Raw genomic sequence first — 15,651 nt, 5'->3', positions numbered from 1 at the left:
GCGTGCGGGCTTCAGCAGTTGTGGCTCGTGGGCTCAGTAGTTGTGGCTCGCAGGCTCTAGGGTGCAGGCTCAGCAGTTGTGGCTCACAGGCTTAGCGCTCCGCAGCATGTGGGATCTCCCCAGACCAGGGCTTGACCCATGTCCCCAGGCAGATTCTTAACCACTGCACCACCAGGGAAGCCCCTGGGACTGAGTCCTTAACAAAGTTTCTGTGCTGACCCCAGGTAGTGTCAGAATTGAACTGTAGGACACTCGGGTGGTGATGGAGAGGAGGTGGTCAATGATAAGACTCAAGCAGGTCAGGAAGGCAAAAGTAAACCCCATGAACAGATGGCCAGGGTTCCCAGAAAATTTCTCCGAGTTGTCCTTGTGCCCTGTCTACTCCTGTTCTGCATATGGACTTGCTGTCCCTGCCCAGAGCCCATCTGGGGACTGCCCAAATTACTCACCACCATCGCTGCTTCTGACCAGAAAACACCTCTCATAGCAAAAGTGCGGCACTAGGCTTACGACCATGGGATTCCCTGACGTCAACCCAGAAGCAGTTCAGCTACTGACAGTGGGAAGGCTGCCCTACTGCAGACCCACTTATGGCCATTTCTCCCACAGCCAGAATACATCAGCCTGGGGCCATCAGAAGAGGGGAAGAGCCCTTCTTACTGCTACGCCAGCTAACCCTGGAGGAATTTTTGCTTTCCATCCTATGATTCTGGGCTCTGCTGTCCCGGGGGTGGGGGGAGGCTGCTGCCACTGGTGACAGTGGTCCTCCTCTGAACCAGCAGGGATGGGGGTTCCTGCATCAACTGGTGGGATTGATCCCAATGACAGGGGGAGCCTGGAGGCCGGCACAACTCGAGGACAGTAAAACCTGGATCTGTACCTGACGTCTTCGCTGGGCACCTCCTCGTACTTAGTACTTCCAGGTTCGACTGTAAAAGGAAAGGAAGTCCTCTAAAAACAAGACTGTTAAGGTCTCAAATCTTTCAGAAAGGACAGTGAGGCCCAGAAAACCAGGCCTACATGGTAGAAGGAAGACTCTTTGAAACAGGGGCGCAGGCCTGTTTAATGCTTGCTCTGGACGTCTCCTCCTCACCTCCCCCACTTTCCATGACAGGCTGGGTGTGTTAACTACACCAATTAGCGAGGGGCAGACCCAGCACCGAGGCAGGAGTCTGGCATTACCTGGAGAGCCTGCATCACTGAGATACGACACCTCATGGGCCTTCTTTGGTATGAAGAATGTTTGCCCCACATCAGGCAGGTGCATTCTGGTAACTAAGTATGGGTGGGTGAGAACAAATTCTTCGTAGCCAAAGGGTCACCTGCCAGTGTGCTTTCAGATCAATTCTTGTCTGCTCTGCACAAGGTGCCGACTTCTGCAAGGAACTGTCCCAGGCTCCCTGTCTAGTTTGGCGAACAGGAGGGCAGAGGAGAAAGATGGGCGTCTCTCTCCCTTCCACAGTGATGCTGATGCATCTCCCCTGAGGGGTCAGCTCCTGCTGGAGGGGGGCTCTGTCCCTGTGTCCCAGTAACCGTTCTGCTGACCCGCCAGCCCCAGGGAGAGGGCTCCTCCGTCATCATAGTGATCAAATCCTTGTACTGGATTCCCTTAGCTGGAAAGCCTAGCGTGGTTATGTTCTCCCACCTGGGCTGACACAGTGTCCTGTAGTTGATTAAGACGTACTGGGTCAAACTTCAGTTTGGTCATGACATTTTTTTCATCTTTCATCATGAAAATTTTCAAAAAATAACCATATACTAACTAGATTCAATCTAGATTCAATATTTTTAAAAGATTTTGCATGTTTACTTAATCCATATATGTGTACTCTTTTTCTAACGAAACCATTTCAAAGTAAATTGCATTTGTTACGGCTCCTTTTTCTTAAATAATTCAGCATACAGCTCCTAAGAAAAGCAGCATTCTCTCATATAACCATGACCACACCTAAGAAAATTAACACAAATTCCCCTAAAATCTGCTATCCAGTACATACTCAAATTTACCCCGCTACCCCCCAAAATGACTTTATAGCTGCTTTCCCCCAATTTAGGAACTAATTAAGTTTTTGCACATGCATTTGGTTATGTCTCCTTAGTTTTTTTTTTTTTCTTTTTTTTTTTGTGGTACACGGGCCTCTCACTGTTGTGGCCTCTCCCGTTGCGGAGCACAGGCTCAGGACGCGCAGGCTCAGCGGCCGTGGCTCACGGGCCCAGCCGCTCCACGGCATGTGGGATCTTCCCAGTCCGGGGCACAAACCTGTGTCCCCTGCATCGGCAGGCGGACTCTCAACCACTGCGCCATCAGGGAAGCCCTCCTTTGTTTCTTTTAACAAAAAACAGGGCCCTCACTTTTGTTTTCTGAGTAATGTTGTCTATTTGATGAAACCAGGACAGTCACTTACAGAACATCCCATGTGTCTCTTTCCTCGTGGTTCTGTGTCACTTGTCCCTCCATCTGTAAACTGGGGGAGACTGTGCATCTCACACGGCATCGTGCCAGGCCTGCCATGAGCCAGGGTCACAGTGGACACTCCCAGGCCCCTGCACTGTGGAAGTGGAACTTTGCCTTGGTTTTAGGACTTGTTGATGAACCCACCGTGAACTGATTATTTCGCTGGGGGCAGAATTGGTTGCTCTCTAATTGTATTGCTCCCTCTATATTAATTAGCTGGGTGCTTTACTGTGAAGAAGAATTTCCCTCATCAGCAGGTATGACCTGTGTTCTTCCACGAAAGGAGGGTGAATGTCTCTTTCTTTTTAATTATTAACCCCCATGGTAACAAGTTGGTGTGATGGTTACATCCACTGGTGGCTTTAAATGGGCCCTCCCTCCCTCATTAGCTTAACATGGATGACATGGATATTTATTTATTCAGTATTTGATCAATTTCAAACGTCATTCTTCTGGAAAGTGAAGAGACATTTCTTGGATTCCTGCTCCTGGAGCTGGTCAAGATTTCGCTTCAATAACATCAAGGAGAAGACAGGACTCAGTGGAAAAGGTGGGAAGATTATAAAACAGTGTCCTTATGGCAGTGTTGGCTAAGAAGAGGAAAATGCAGACACGCACTGGGAAGAAAAATCTAAAATAAGTCATCAAACATCTAAACAAGTAAGTCTAAAATCTAAAAATCGAAAATAAGTAAGTAGTGATTAGGAAAAAGTGGTTTTATATTAAAACCAAGCCCAGCAGAATAAATGTCATGTTCAAAGGTCCTAGAAACACACTGAGATACTTATAAACAGACGTTTACTTTACAACAGACGCTTGGGTAAAGGACACTGGCTAGATACCACCACCAGGTACAGACGAGCATGAGTAAAACATAAAAAGATCATAATCATGAGAAATAAATATGTAGTGACAGCATCTGACAGAAATAAAAGAAGAAACCAAGCAAGATGAATCAATAGGCATGTGGCTATTTGTCTTATTAGTGCTTTAAGTTCCACTGAAAATTTTTGACTTACAGAAGTTCAGTATAAATTCTAAGTCTATGTTTTATTTTTTTTGCCCGTAATAAAAGCAGACTGGATAAAAAAAAAAAAGAAAAAACACAGGGCTATTCACAAACACACCAGGGCTTTAATTTTATTCTTTTTGTTTTTGTGTGTGTTTTTGTTTTAAACCAAGTTTCCAGCTGTACACTTTAAGAAAATAAACAACAGGAAGCCATCCTCTGCTTACCCTTCGTGGGTGGGCAGGGAGGCTCGACCAACAGAGAACCAGGCAGATGCCCGTCACTCATGAGCGCACAGCTACCTCATCAAGGTAAGAAGCTAAGTTGTGCTGAAATCACACAGAAAATACTCCACTTGGCTTTACAGCAAAGCGTAAGGGTGAGAGCACCTAACTGACGACACCGGGGCTGGCGCCCAGCACCACTCAGCACACCCACCACATCACAAGCTCCCACAGAAAATCAAACCTCTTCCTCAAATACAATTGTCACAGGACTTCATTCACTGTTTACTCTTCTGGCAGCAGGACTTCTCTGAAGTAGAATCTAAACACAAGTAGAAATGAGGAAGCAATTTGTTAGAAGGCTTCACATCTTCTAAGAACAATTTCACAGTTTTGAAACACTATCACTGAATTAACCTTATTTTTGGTAACAATAAGAATAGCAATTAAGATACGCAGTGGTTTACATTATGAAAGTTGAGAAACACTGGACAAACGACATCCTGTAAACACGGTCTTCATGGTCGCTGTGAGTCTGAGACACCGTGATCCCCACACTGTGCATCCTTCACACCCACCCCCGGTGTCTCCACTCACAACCCTCCTTCTGATACTATTAATGATGGCTGATTAGCAGGACTGAAACTAACAAGAGTGACTAAGCTGGACCCCAGCCGTCTCCTCTCCAAGACTGGACACTCCTGGGTCACTCAGATCACGTCAGAAGACAGAGGACTTTCATTACCTGGTGGTATGTCTCCCAGTCTTTGCTGGATCATTTCTAAATGGTGAATGTATTCCGTCAAGGAATGTTCTGGATCTTGGGAAGCAGTCAGGGATCTTTCTGATCTGGGATTTGGGGACGGATTGGATCTTCAAACATACAAACCAACAAACAAAAAAAAAAGAGTTGAACTCAGCAGATGGTTTGAATGCAGCCAGTGCGGAGGGGCAGTGGAGTTGGGCCTGCTGACCAGACACTCGTGGGAAATGGGGTAAACTAGGCAGTTGTTACCTTCCTGTATTTTCTTTACCACAACAGAAAAAGAGTAAGGGTTTTTTAAGAAGTGCTACATAGTGCTTTAAAACTAACTTCTTTACAACGTCTCCAAATTAAAACAACTAAAAACTACTATATATTATTTAATTCACTAAATCTTCACATGAGTCTATCATCCCAACCAGATTCTGCCCAGCATCCCTCACAGAGGTCCCTTCCTCCAGCTGGGCCCAGGGAGCCCCGTCTGCATCACTGCTCACTTCCTCTCCAGGGCAGGGAGTGTCTTACCTGTGCGCCATCCACAAAAAAGAGGCCTTGGCCACCACCTATTCCTTCAAAGGTATCATCCACTCGGGAATAGGGGAGCCACAGCCAGACCGAGAACCCCTGCCTGCCCTCCCCGAATAGAACCGGGCTTCTGGGCCCTCACGGACTCACACTGCTGCACTCCCTGCCTCGCTCTGGGACCGAAACTTTCAGAACACGTCTCTGTGAGGAACCACACACACACTGGTGGGTTCCCATCGGCAGAGACGCAGGGTGAGTGGGGACACAGCCTCACGCACGGCGGTGCCGCCCACGCTCATCGGTCTGGCCTCCCCCATCAGGGCAGTTACGCCCGAAATCGTCACACTCTTAACACGCAACTCGTACGGAGGTCTCATCACCAACTGGAGACCATGGAGCGAGAGAGCCAAGGTGAGCATTTTATCCTTGCTGGTCTGATGTCAGAGGTGGACGATGCATTCTGCTCTGACGAGCTTGTTTTAGAACCCCGGGAAAGCACGCACAGAGAGAGCAGGCGACATGCTTGTATGAGCCGTCACATGTGTGTGACAAATACCACAGACACAGACTGAGCTTTCTATTCACTTCACGGGTAGGTTCCAAATACTGGAGGAGTCATAGTCAAATGAATTAAATAAATGACTCGTAATCATATTCAAGCATTTGAATAGGATTATCATTATTTGTGTTTCAGTCTGGAGAAATGGAAATGGAAATCACATCTCTCACAAGCAGCACTTGGATAAGAAATCTCACGGTCAGGAACATGGGTGCAAGCCGTGATGAAGGTGATGAGGGCCACACTGCACAGCCGTGTTACACCCAGGGCTCAGAACACGACAGTCACAGCTGCCAGGGAAACCTTTCTTCACCTGAATTTTTAAACAAAATTCCATTCTACAATTTAACCACAAGGCCTCTTAATTATATTTTTAATTGAAAACAGTTTTTTCCCCAAATAACCGATGCATGTTTAACATTATCACTGTCACACCTCAATTGCCAAGTAAGTTGTAAGTATAAAAACACATTACGTGTGCAAAAAAGCCCCCAATCCCAAAGAAAAAGACTAAGTAAAGCTAACACCACAGCCTTGCATGTGTGTGTGTGCGTGTGTGGGGGGTCATGTGTGCCCGGGGGCCCTTCCATCACAGGTGGGCCTGGGCACCCGCACAGATCTGCCCAGGGACACCTCCGTGCTTGGCCCTGTCTCTGCAGATGGGGCCCCCGCTGACGGCTACAACCCTGCAGTAGAAAACCAGCTGAGGCACCACCACTCACCTTTCCCTCCTGCGTGGGGATGCTTTTGGCACAGGGCCCCTGGCGTGGCTGGAAGACACGTCCCGGGTTGGTGGGGATTCGCGGGTGTCGGGTGGAGACTGCTGCCGCCGGGGCACCAGGAATCCTTCCCCCAGGATTATTTAGCAATGAAGGGATTAAGAAAAGAAAAGAATGCATTTTAGTAGGGAGGCCCATCCACCAAAATTTTAAATTTACAAGCTTTTAGGAGTCTGCATGGCAATTTCAAAAAACGTTTAAAAAGTACTCGTTATAAAAACTGTATTAAAAAAATCTCTAGGGCTTCCCTGGTGGCGCAGTGGTTGAGAGTCCACCTGCCGATGCAGGGGACACGGGTTCGTGCCCCGGTCCGGGAAGATCCCACATGCCACGGAGCGGCTGGGCCCGTGAGCCATGGCCGCTGAGCCTGCGCGTCCTGAGCCTGTGCTCCGCAACGGGAGAGGCCACAACAGTGAGAGGCCTGCGTACCACAAAAAAAAAAGAAAAAAGGAAAAAAAAAATCTCTAGAAGAAACCTGAGGTTTGTTTGTTTGTTTTTTTGTGGTACGCAGGCCTCTCACTGTTGTGGCCTCTCCCGTTGCGGAGCACAGGCTCCGGACACGCAGGCTCAGCGGCCATGGCTCACGGGCCCAGCCACTCCACGGCATGTGGGACCTTCCTGGACCGGGGCTCGAACCCGTGTCCCCTGCATTGTCAGGTGGATTCCTAACCACTGCGCCACCAGGGAAGTCTGAAACCTGAGTTTTGAGCACCTGAATTTCATTCCTGCAAGGCTAACCCTGACCCCCGTGTCTGTGTGGGCAGCGCCCTGGAGAAGCACTCAGCACCCTGATGGAGCGAGCAGGGCGCCAGGTGGGCCTGGGGTGGGTCTCCTGCACCCAGCTCTGAGGAGTGGGAAGGGCAGGAACCCTGGCGACCACCAGGTGCAGCCGGGGGGCAGGGGATGCGGGGGGACCTCCTGAAGAACCTCGAAGCCAGCTGATTCCGAGACGTTAAGGATTCACACGTGGAAATCAAAGGGGACTGGCACCACCAGGGAAGCCCAGTGGCCATGAAGGGTGCTGCCCACTGCAGCTCCCCCAGGCAGCCCGGCTACACCTGGGTAGCGGCCCGTCAGATGGGGCAGAGGACGACCGCAGGCTGGACGGGACTGAGGCAGAGGTGCTCCCAGGAGACGTGCACAGTGTGAAGTAGAACATCACTCCATTTGGGAGAATAAAAAAGACTTTGAATTGAAAATAAGCTATTGGTCGATACATTTAGCATTTCTGTATTTTTCAATCATTATTACGCTCCTCTGAACCACTTTTATTCATCAACGTTAATTGTATAAGCTTGTGCTTGTTCCCAAAATAAAAACCACCTTCCTTCAAAAACCCTTTGCCTCCTGACAAGCGCACTGGCTGAATTACTGGTTTCTTATTCTCCTTTGAGATCTCCCACCAGGCGGGCACTGAAGAAGCCCATGGGTGGGGTGGCATGGGGGGGTACCTGGGCGGGGTGCTCGGCCTGGCGCTAGGGCTCCTCTGCCATCTACTTGTTGCCATTTCTTAACCAAAAAGCGTAACCTACAAAAAAAGATAGAAAACATTGAAAACTAGAGCAAAACAGGAGTGAAAAGAACCAAGAAAATCCAGATGTGATGGGACCATGGAGTGAGAGCGTGGCCCTCTACCCGGGCATCACCAGCACCTTCCCGACCCCGCCCCCGGCCCCTGGGCCCCCGAGCCCCCGACCCTGCCCCTCCACTCCGAGACCCGACAGCTGGGGTCTGTCTGGTTCACCGCACTCCCTTCCGTCGCTAACACGCTTGACGGGCCCCGGACAGCTGGGGGAAATGGAGACCCTCGCCCTCCACGTGGTGACGGGAGGTGCAGCGGTGTAGGGGTCCCTAGACCCCTCTCCTCGATGGCCCCCAGCAGCTCCCTCACAGCACCGCTGCCTCTGAGACCCAAGGCCCAGGAGGAACCTCCACTTCGTGTTGGTAGAAAGACGGAGGCAGGGTTTGGGGCTCTCCCCGCCCCAACCCAGCATCTGACGTACTTCCTGGCACGGGGCATGTTCTCCGAAAATACAGAACAGATGGACGGACGGACAGGTGACAGACAGAGTGACAGGCAGGTGGGTGGACAGTCTGTGGTCTGGAGAACTCAGAGGGAGGGAGGGTGCTAAGTGCCCGGAGGCCGGGGGAGGCCTCCACCCCGCGGGGGCTCCTGGCAAGTATGCGGCTGGACTGTGTGCGGTGCTGGGTCTCTGAGGGCAATGGGACCCACACTGCCTTTTGTGGTGCAGTCCAGGGAAAGGCCGAGGGGGCCCAGCCCACCCTGCTGTGCCTGGTCCCGCAGACGGAGGTGAGCGTGGCCCAGAAAAGGCACCTCCGTGGGCACCAGAGCAGACACAGTGGCGCAATTCTTAGTAGGACAAACATTTTTAGAAATACAGCAGATTTTAAAATTATAAAATAAAATAGATTTTCATCACTGTTTATTTTGAAATAGGCAGAATTCCCTATCACACCAGGGAGTCCATCCGTACTCCAAAGTGGCGCCCTGCATGCCTAATGGCTGGAGCTGGGCTGGGCTGGGCCAGGCGGACACTTAGGGGTCAGGTGTACCTCCCCGCTGGGGGGCCCACAGCGTGTGCTCCTGTGCACATGGCACCCTTTATGAAACACAAATTTGACTGAAATACAAGAAACTGAAACACGAAGAAGTGAAATGCAGTGTTAAGCTCAATCAGACACGTCTGCCATCATAAGAACACCACTGAGGGGAAGGCTTTGTTTACAATAAAGAGGCACCTCGAGCCTAACCCTTAACCCTAACTCTTAACCCTAACCCTCAACCCTTCCACCTTAGAAGGCGCAGCTCGACACAGCGGGGTTTCCGGAAGACAAGGGTCGTCTATATTTTAAGGCCTCAAATATCATTCATCTCAAAAAAGGGAACAACTGTAGCGTTTCAAAGACTAAACGACCCCAAAGCAGACGGGAGGCACGTGCCTCGGCGGTACCTTAAGACAGCGATCACCACCCTGACGGCAGTGCGGAATTTCGTAAAAGGGCGAGCCGCCACCGCTTTCTTATCTGCCTTGGAAGGAAATACTCCCAAGTGGGCGATCATGGAGAGTGTTTCTTGTTCAGAGTCCTGGAATCCACCAATCAACAGCAAAAGATACTTCTTTTGATAAATCAGGGCTTTTCTAAAGCTCTCTGCTCTCAGATACTGCAGGTACAATTTTTCCATCTAAAAGAAAAAGAAAAAACAGTGAAACTTAACCACAGGACAAAGACATCCTTCTCACAAGTCTCCATAGCACACTTGTACCAGGTGCTTTAAAAAGAACCAGACTTCTTTCCTCAGCAAATTATCACAGTGGTCAGTTCCGCACGACATCTATAACCAGCAACAACCTTGCAGTTCAGAGTTGGATCTTGTTTATCTGACAAAACGCAGAGCACAGACGACCCCTCACCAGCATCAGAGGAGCCCCGCGAGGGCCCAAGAATCGGACCACTAAGCACGGACCAAACCGGGGGGCAGGTGGGGGTCCCATCACAGGTCTGTGGGCATCGGGCGTTGGCGAGACCTGCGGTCACAGGCAGAGGTTGGTGTCCATATCCTAATATGGCTTTTCCCTCCAGAGAGACCCACAGCTCGGGCTTCACCATCAGAAGCGCTGACTGAGCTGTGGGCTCCAGGCTTTTCCAGACTATGGACACTATCATCTGTAATTCAAGCACCAAGACTTTCACCCCTTAACCCAGGATTTTAGAAAGTGCCACGGGTGCCGCACAGAGTATCTCTAGGACAGTGAAAATGCTCTGCATGACACCGTTGTGGTGGACACTTGTCATCTTACACTTGTCAAAGGCACAGAACGTATGGTCCCAAGAGCAGCCCGCACATGATGACAACGTGACGCCGTGGGTCTATGGACTGCAACACACGCACCGCCTGGGGGGAAGTGGATGGTGGGGCAGAGGGTTCGGGAAATATCCACACCTTCCCCTCAATTTGGCTGTGAACCTAAAACTTGCCTAGAAACATAAATCTTAAACAAGTAAGAAGCAGCCACGAGACAGTGTCTGCACACCTAACACCACCCACGGGCTTGGTCTTACCTTGGCATTGCAGGCGCCAGCTTCTGGCGTGGGCAGTACTGGGTCTGGGTGTCGTGCTGAGCCCGGCGAGACCATCCTGTCCTGCTTCCACGCAGACCTGTCCGACCTCTGCAGTGACCACAGACAGCGTGTCTACACAGCTGCTCTCCCAGGAGAGCATCTCAAGAAAAGTGGCTGAGGGCTTCCCTGGTGGTGCAGTGGTTAAGAATCCACCTGCCAGTGCAGGGGACATGGGTTCGAGCCCTGGTCCAGTAAGATCCCACATGCCGCGGAGCAACTAAGCCCGTGCGCCACAACTACTGACCCTGCACTCTAGAGCCCGTGAGACACAACTACTGAGCCCGTGCGCCACAACTACCGAGCCCATGTGCCACAACTACTGAAGCCCGCGCGCCTAGAGCCCGTGCTCCGCACCAAGAGAAGCCACCACAGTGAGAACCCCACGCACCACAATGAAGAGTAGCCCCTGCTCGCTGCATCTAGAGAAAGCCCGCACGCAGCAAAAAAGACACAACGCAGCCACAAAGACACAACGCAGCCAAAAAAATGAAGGAAGGAAGGGAGGAAGAGAGGGAGGGAGGGAGGGAGGGAGGGGAAAAGAAAAGAAAAGAAAAGGGGCTGAGAGCACAGTGGTGACTGCTCCCAGGAACGAGCTGCCCCATGCTGTGCCCTCTGGACACGGCTGGGCTGGGGCAGGTGCCGGCCACCTGGGTCCGTCTTCAGTCTCTTCTCAGTGATGTTCCGGTTGTTATGTGATTATTTTATTACACTCAAGTGTGGTTGCTACACACCGTTTACTGAAGTATGATTGTACAAAAGGCATTTTTTTACTAAAAACAAAACCCTCACATTTGAGAAATCACCCTGAATTCAAAGCTTTAAGCCTATTAGACACCCCTGTCCTCCCTGGCCCTAGAAATGCTGCCCCTGGCAGACGTGGACACCAGCTTTGGTCAAGCGCCATCGAGCCACACACCCTGGACACCTCAGGAGGGGCCCACACCGCACAGAGGGGATGTCGTGACCAGGCCACGTGTCCCAACACTGGCAGCATGGCCGGGACACCACGCTGTGCTGAGCACCCAGAGCTCTGGTGTGGACACACGAACAGACGAAGGGCCCCACAGGGAGGGCCAAGGCTGCTGCCCACAATGGACAGCCAGGACCGCCTGTCGCTGAGGCCAAGGCCAGCTCGGAGCACTCCCGGGGCCACACGCTCAGCTGCCGCCAAGGCAGCCTGGCTGCGCCGCCCACAACTCAGGGCAGGACCCGGAAGAGGGAGGTGCTGAGCTGGGTGACGCCCCTGCTGGGGCCCAAGGAAGAGACCACGCTGCCCGGTTCTAACAGAGCCTGTGGCCTCTCCTGGGAAAGACACTCCAGCAGAAGTCACCCCGACACAAAGGAGAAGGTGCTCCAGTCTGTCCACCCTCAGCCTGCCTCTCGCTCACTCATTACATTCATTTCCTGATTCATTACCTTCCAGGCGAAGGACAAAGCGTTCCAGGTGATGGTGCTTTAGTCCACCCCGGGCGCCCTCTGAACAAGGAGCCCCCAGGGGAGCAGGCGGCCGTGCTCGGCGCCAACGGCACCTCTCGCCTTTACAGTCCCTCCCGACGAGGCACAGGGCCACAGGTCTGCCGGCGGTTGGGCCCCGTGAGCACAGGAGCCCCCTTAACCCCACAGCACTTCAGACAGACAAAGTGGAACTGGACAGAACTGAGAAGACAGAGGCCCCACTTGGGGACACACCACGGCCCTCTGGTAACTGCCAACGGGACCTGCCCGGCCTTGACAGGGCACCTTGCCCAGGAGCACCAGAAACACCAAGCCCTGCACAAAGAACCTTCCGGAAGAGAAAACATTAGGCACGGATGGTCTCCCTGGTGCATCTAAACAAACATTTAAGGAAGAAATGAATACCAGCTCCACACAATCTCTTCCAGAAAACAGGAGGGAACATGTCCCAGCTCATTTCATAAGGACGAGACCAAAGACAATGACTAAAACCCTCCAGATTAACATCCCACATGAAGCCAGATACAAAAACGTACGCCAAAATATAAGCAAATCGAACCCAGCCTGCAGCCGCCGGGGCCCCAGGACGCGTACCCTGCGCGCGCAGCCCTCCTGCGGGGTCCTCGGGGCCCGGGGGGTCCTCTCCAGCCGGGACACGGCCCTGCACAGCTCCGCCCTCTCCCGCGTCACCGTGCTGAGCGCTCTGCTCAGGGACTCGTTGTCCTTCAGCAGGACGTCCACCAGCTGGACCTGCAGCTCCACCGTCGTTTTCTTCTTGAGGAGAAAACAAGATTAGAAAATGTTTTGTTAAACAGGCGCGTTCTTTCCGGGCCCCAGCGGGCGCAGGACACGGGCAGGGTCAGCTCTCCTGCTGCCGGCGCTGCGTGCTGCTTCCACGACAGACATCACGCCGTCCTAACCGCCACGGAAGTTTGTCGGGAATTCACAGCAGCAGTCAGGACTCCTGAAGCACCCCCGACGCTGCTGACGGGCAGCTCATTTCCAGCCCAGAGCCTCAACACAAGTGCGTGAGCGGCAGACAGGCCGGGGCGTCGGCCACGAGCGGGACAGATCAGCGCCCCCGTGGGCACCAGGAACAGTGCGTTGAGCCAACCACGCAACAGGCCGAGGCGGGAGGCAGGCCCGGCCGCAGTGAACAAGAAAGCTGGTCTCACCCGGCAGGAGCTGGACGCGCCCAATTCAGACTTGAGCGTCTCCAGCGTGTGAAGCAAGGACGCCACCGCCTTCTCGTTTGACGACGTCCAATCACTGATGGTCCTGGAGAAGCACACGGACACTCAGAAGGTGCGTGTGGGTCCCGGGCGGCAGGCACTCCGTGTAGCGCCTGGGGAGCCCGGCGGTGACTGTGGCAGCCGGGAGGCGGCACGGCCTGGAAGCGGGCAGTCTGTGAAGCCCGGAAGCCTCCAGCCACTGAGCACTGACCACAGAGGCTCCCTCAGTGTGTCCACCTCCCCGGCTGCTCTCTGCTGGGACTCTGAGTCAGCTACTAAAACGCTGTCCCTAAGCAAGACTTTGCTGCTCCATTAACTAAACCCAATTACAGACAAGAGAGCTGTATGGTCTGAGCTTCCGTGTGCTCAGAAAGGGGCAAATCAACGTTGGTTCCCGCCAAACAGCAGGGTCGTGGGTCCTTGACCAGGCAGACGCATCCTGGCCCCGTGGGCAGCGGGCCAGGGTGTCAGGCGAGGCAAACGCTGCACAGACACCGGGCACCAGCCCTGCCTTGGGGGACTCGGGTGGGAGGGGGGCTGGCCTTGGGCCGGACCCTCTGGGTGGTGAGCAATGGTAAAGGGCCATGGAGAGACCTGATCTGAAAGACACCTGGATTTCCTGTCATATGAGAATGCAAAGACCACAAGGCTGCCATCATCTTTCAAGAGAATACTGCCCACGAATTCATCCACACACGTGGGATGAGAAACAGAGTCCGTTTCATTAAAACCTGAACCCGAAATCAAAGACACGCCCCACTCAGAATTTTTCTCAACATCAAAGGTGCTGGGGATACGGCCGCGTCAGTCCCGAGAGACTCGCCTGTCCACTGTCTGGTTGATGAAGCTGGTCAGAAGCCCTGCAGCACAGAGCAGCTGCTGCCGCACCTTCTCTAGGCCCCGCTGCTGCTCCCGGGGGCGCTCGGGCTCCAAATCGGGCTCCGGGCAGGGGCGCACGGCCTCCCTCGCCTGCAGCTCCCTCACCGTCCGCTGGAGCTGCTGGATCTTGTGCTCGTCCCGCTGGCGCTGCAGCTCTAACTCCCGCTGTCAGCAACGGTGAAAAACAGAAGCGAGCCTCACACACGGTCCGGGGTGGAGACTGGAGCCAGAAGCTCAGCGCAGGGGCTGCCCGGCCCGGCCCGGCCCCGGGCCCCGACCGACCAACCCCCAACACGCTCCATATGGGGGCTCCGGGCGCAATGCGGTGTCAGGGTCCCCCCACCCCGGGGATCCGGGACAGGACCCGGGACGGGATGAGCCACAGCCCGAGCCCGGCCCCCCACCTCAGCACGCATGCGGGCACTGAGTGGGTGCTCAGCACCGAGAAAGCGGGCCTGAGTCTCAGGAGGCCCTGTGCCCCCCACTCGCGATCCCCGCCCTTCACTGCGGAGATGCCAGGGGACCCAGCCGGCTAGGCCGCTCCCTGCCCCACACCCAGGACCCGAGTCTCCACAGGGAGACAGCAGACCACCGACAGAAACCACTCCACGTGCTGAGAAGTTCAGGGAGCGGCGGGGGCTCGGAGAGCATGGGGGCTGACCCCAGGGGATGACGCCTGGGGAGGGGGGATCCAGGGAAACAAAGACGGCCAGGCCGGGCAGGGCGGAAGCAGGCAGGGCAGAGAGGGCACAGGCCCGGCCCAGCCACCCCTCAGGCCGCACACGGACCAGGCCTGCTTCCCACCCAGCGCTCCCGCCCCTTCCCGGCATCACCCCCATTCAGTGCTCGAGCCTCCTCAGGAAACTGTGATCCTTTTTGATCTATTTTCCAGATGAGGAAAGTAACAAAACCAAGAGACCCACTGGTTTATTTTAAAAAGATGAAATTGGCCCTGAAATAACTATCAGAGGCCTGGGCCACTACGGCCAGAAAAAGACCCCATAACCCAGATCAAGTTAACTACCTACAGTAAAAATAACACCAAAAGGACAACATACTTAAGAAAGAAAAATACATATCAAGGTGCATCATGAAGGACAGTTACTAATTTGACTTGGAAAACATTTTGTATTTTTTTTAAGCAATCACGTTACATTTTTACAAACCAAAAACAACCCAAAAACAAACAAAAAAAAATAAAGAAAAACAAAAGAAAAAAAACCCAAAATTAAATTAAAAGGTTTGGCAGAAGACTCTGGATAAGGTTTGGGAAGCCCCTTGCAAAACACATGAAGACAACAAACCTCTCTCCCCCCACACGCACAAAAAACCTGGAACACGCTCTGGGGGTCCCGAGTGACCAAGGCCCACCCAGGGCCGTGACTCTAGCCGCCTCCGTCAGGAAACCCCCGGCCTCTGCCACAGCCCCAAATGATTCCTCCACTTCCACGATCTCTAGTGATGAAACACGACTGCATTCCAGGCTGTTTAACCCCACCAAAAACACGAATCATTACACACACAACACGCGTGAGCCTTGAAAACCCCACGGCAGGAACCAGACACAGAAGAAGGCCACATACCGTGTGATTCCACTGACACAAAACGACCAGAAGAGGCAAATCCAG

The 15,651-nt window shown here is 53.1% G+C and overlaps 1 protein-coding gene across 1 annotated transcript in view; it reads right to left on the bottom strand.

Moving 5' to 3' along the window:
• Positions 1-3,274: 3,274 nt before the first annotated feature.
• PCNT (pericentrin) overlaps positions 3,275-15,651 on the bottom strand; it is a gene marked incomplete at its 5' end in the record, with an annotated part of 84,346 nt that continues 71,969 nt past the window's right edge. Inside the window, 9 exon segments of the mRNA XM_079705313.1 lie at positions 3,275-4,010; positions 4,434-4,561; positions 6,258-6,387; positions 7,766-7,842; positions 9,287-9,519; positions 10,398-10,505; positions 12,507-12,686; positions 13,088-13,190; positions 13,968-14,188. Of these exon segments, the coding sequence (XP_079561439.1) occupies positions 3,967-4,010; positions 4,434-4,561; positions 6,258-6,387; positions 7,766-7,842; positions 9,287-9,519; positions 10,398-10,505; positions 12,507-12,686; positions 13,088-13,190; positions 13,968-14,188 (1,224 nt within the window). The 3' untranslated portion in view covers positions 3,275-3,966.

The sequence above is a fragment of the Hyperoodon ampullatus genome (assembly GCF_949752795.1).
Source record: "Hyperoodon ampullatus genome assembly, chromosome: 5".
NCBI classification, from domain to species: Eukaryota; Metazoa; Chordata; class Mammalia; order Artiodactyla; family Ziphiidae; genus Hyperoodon; species Hyperoodon ampullatus.
The sequence above is the reverse complement of the archived record's forward strand: the minus strand, read 5'-3'. Positions and strand labels throughout refer to the sequence as shown.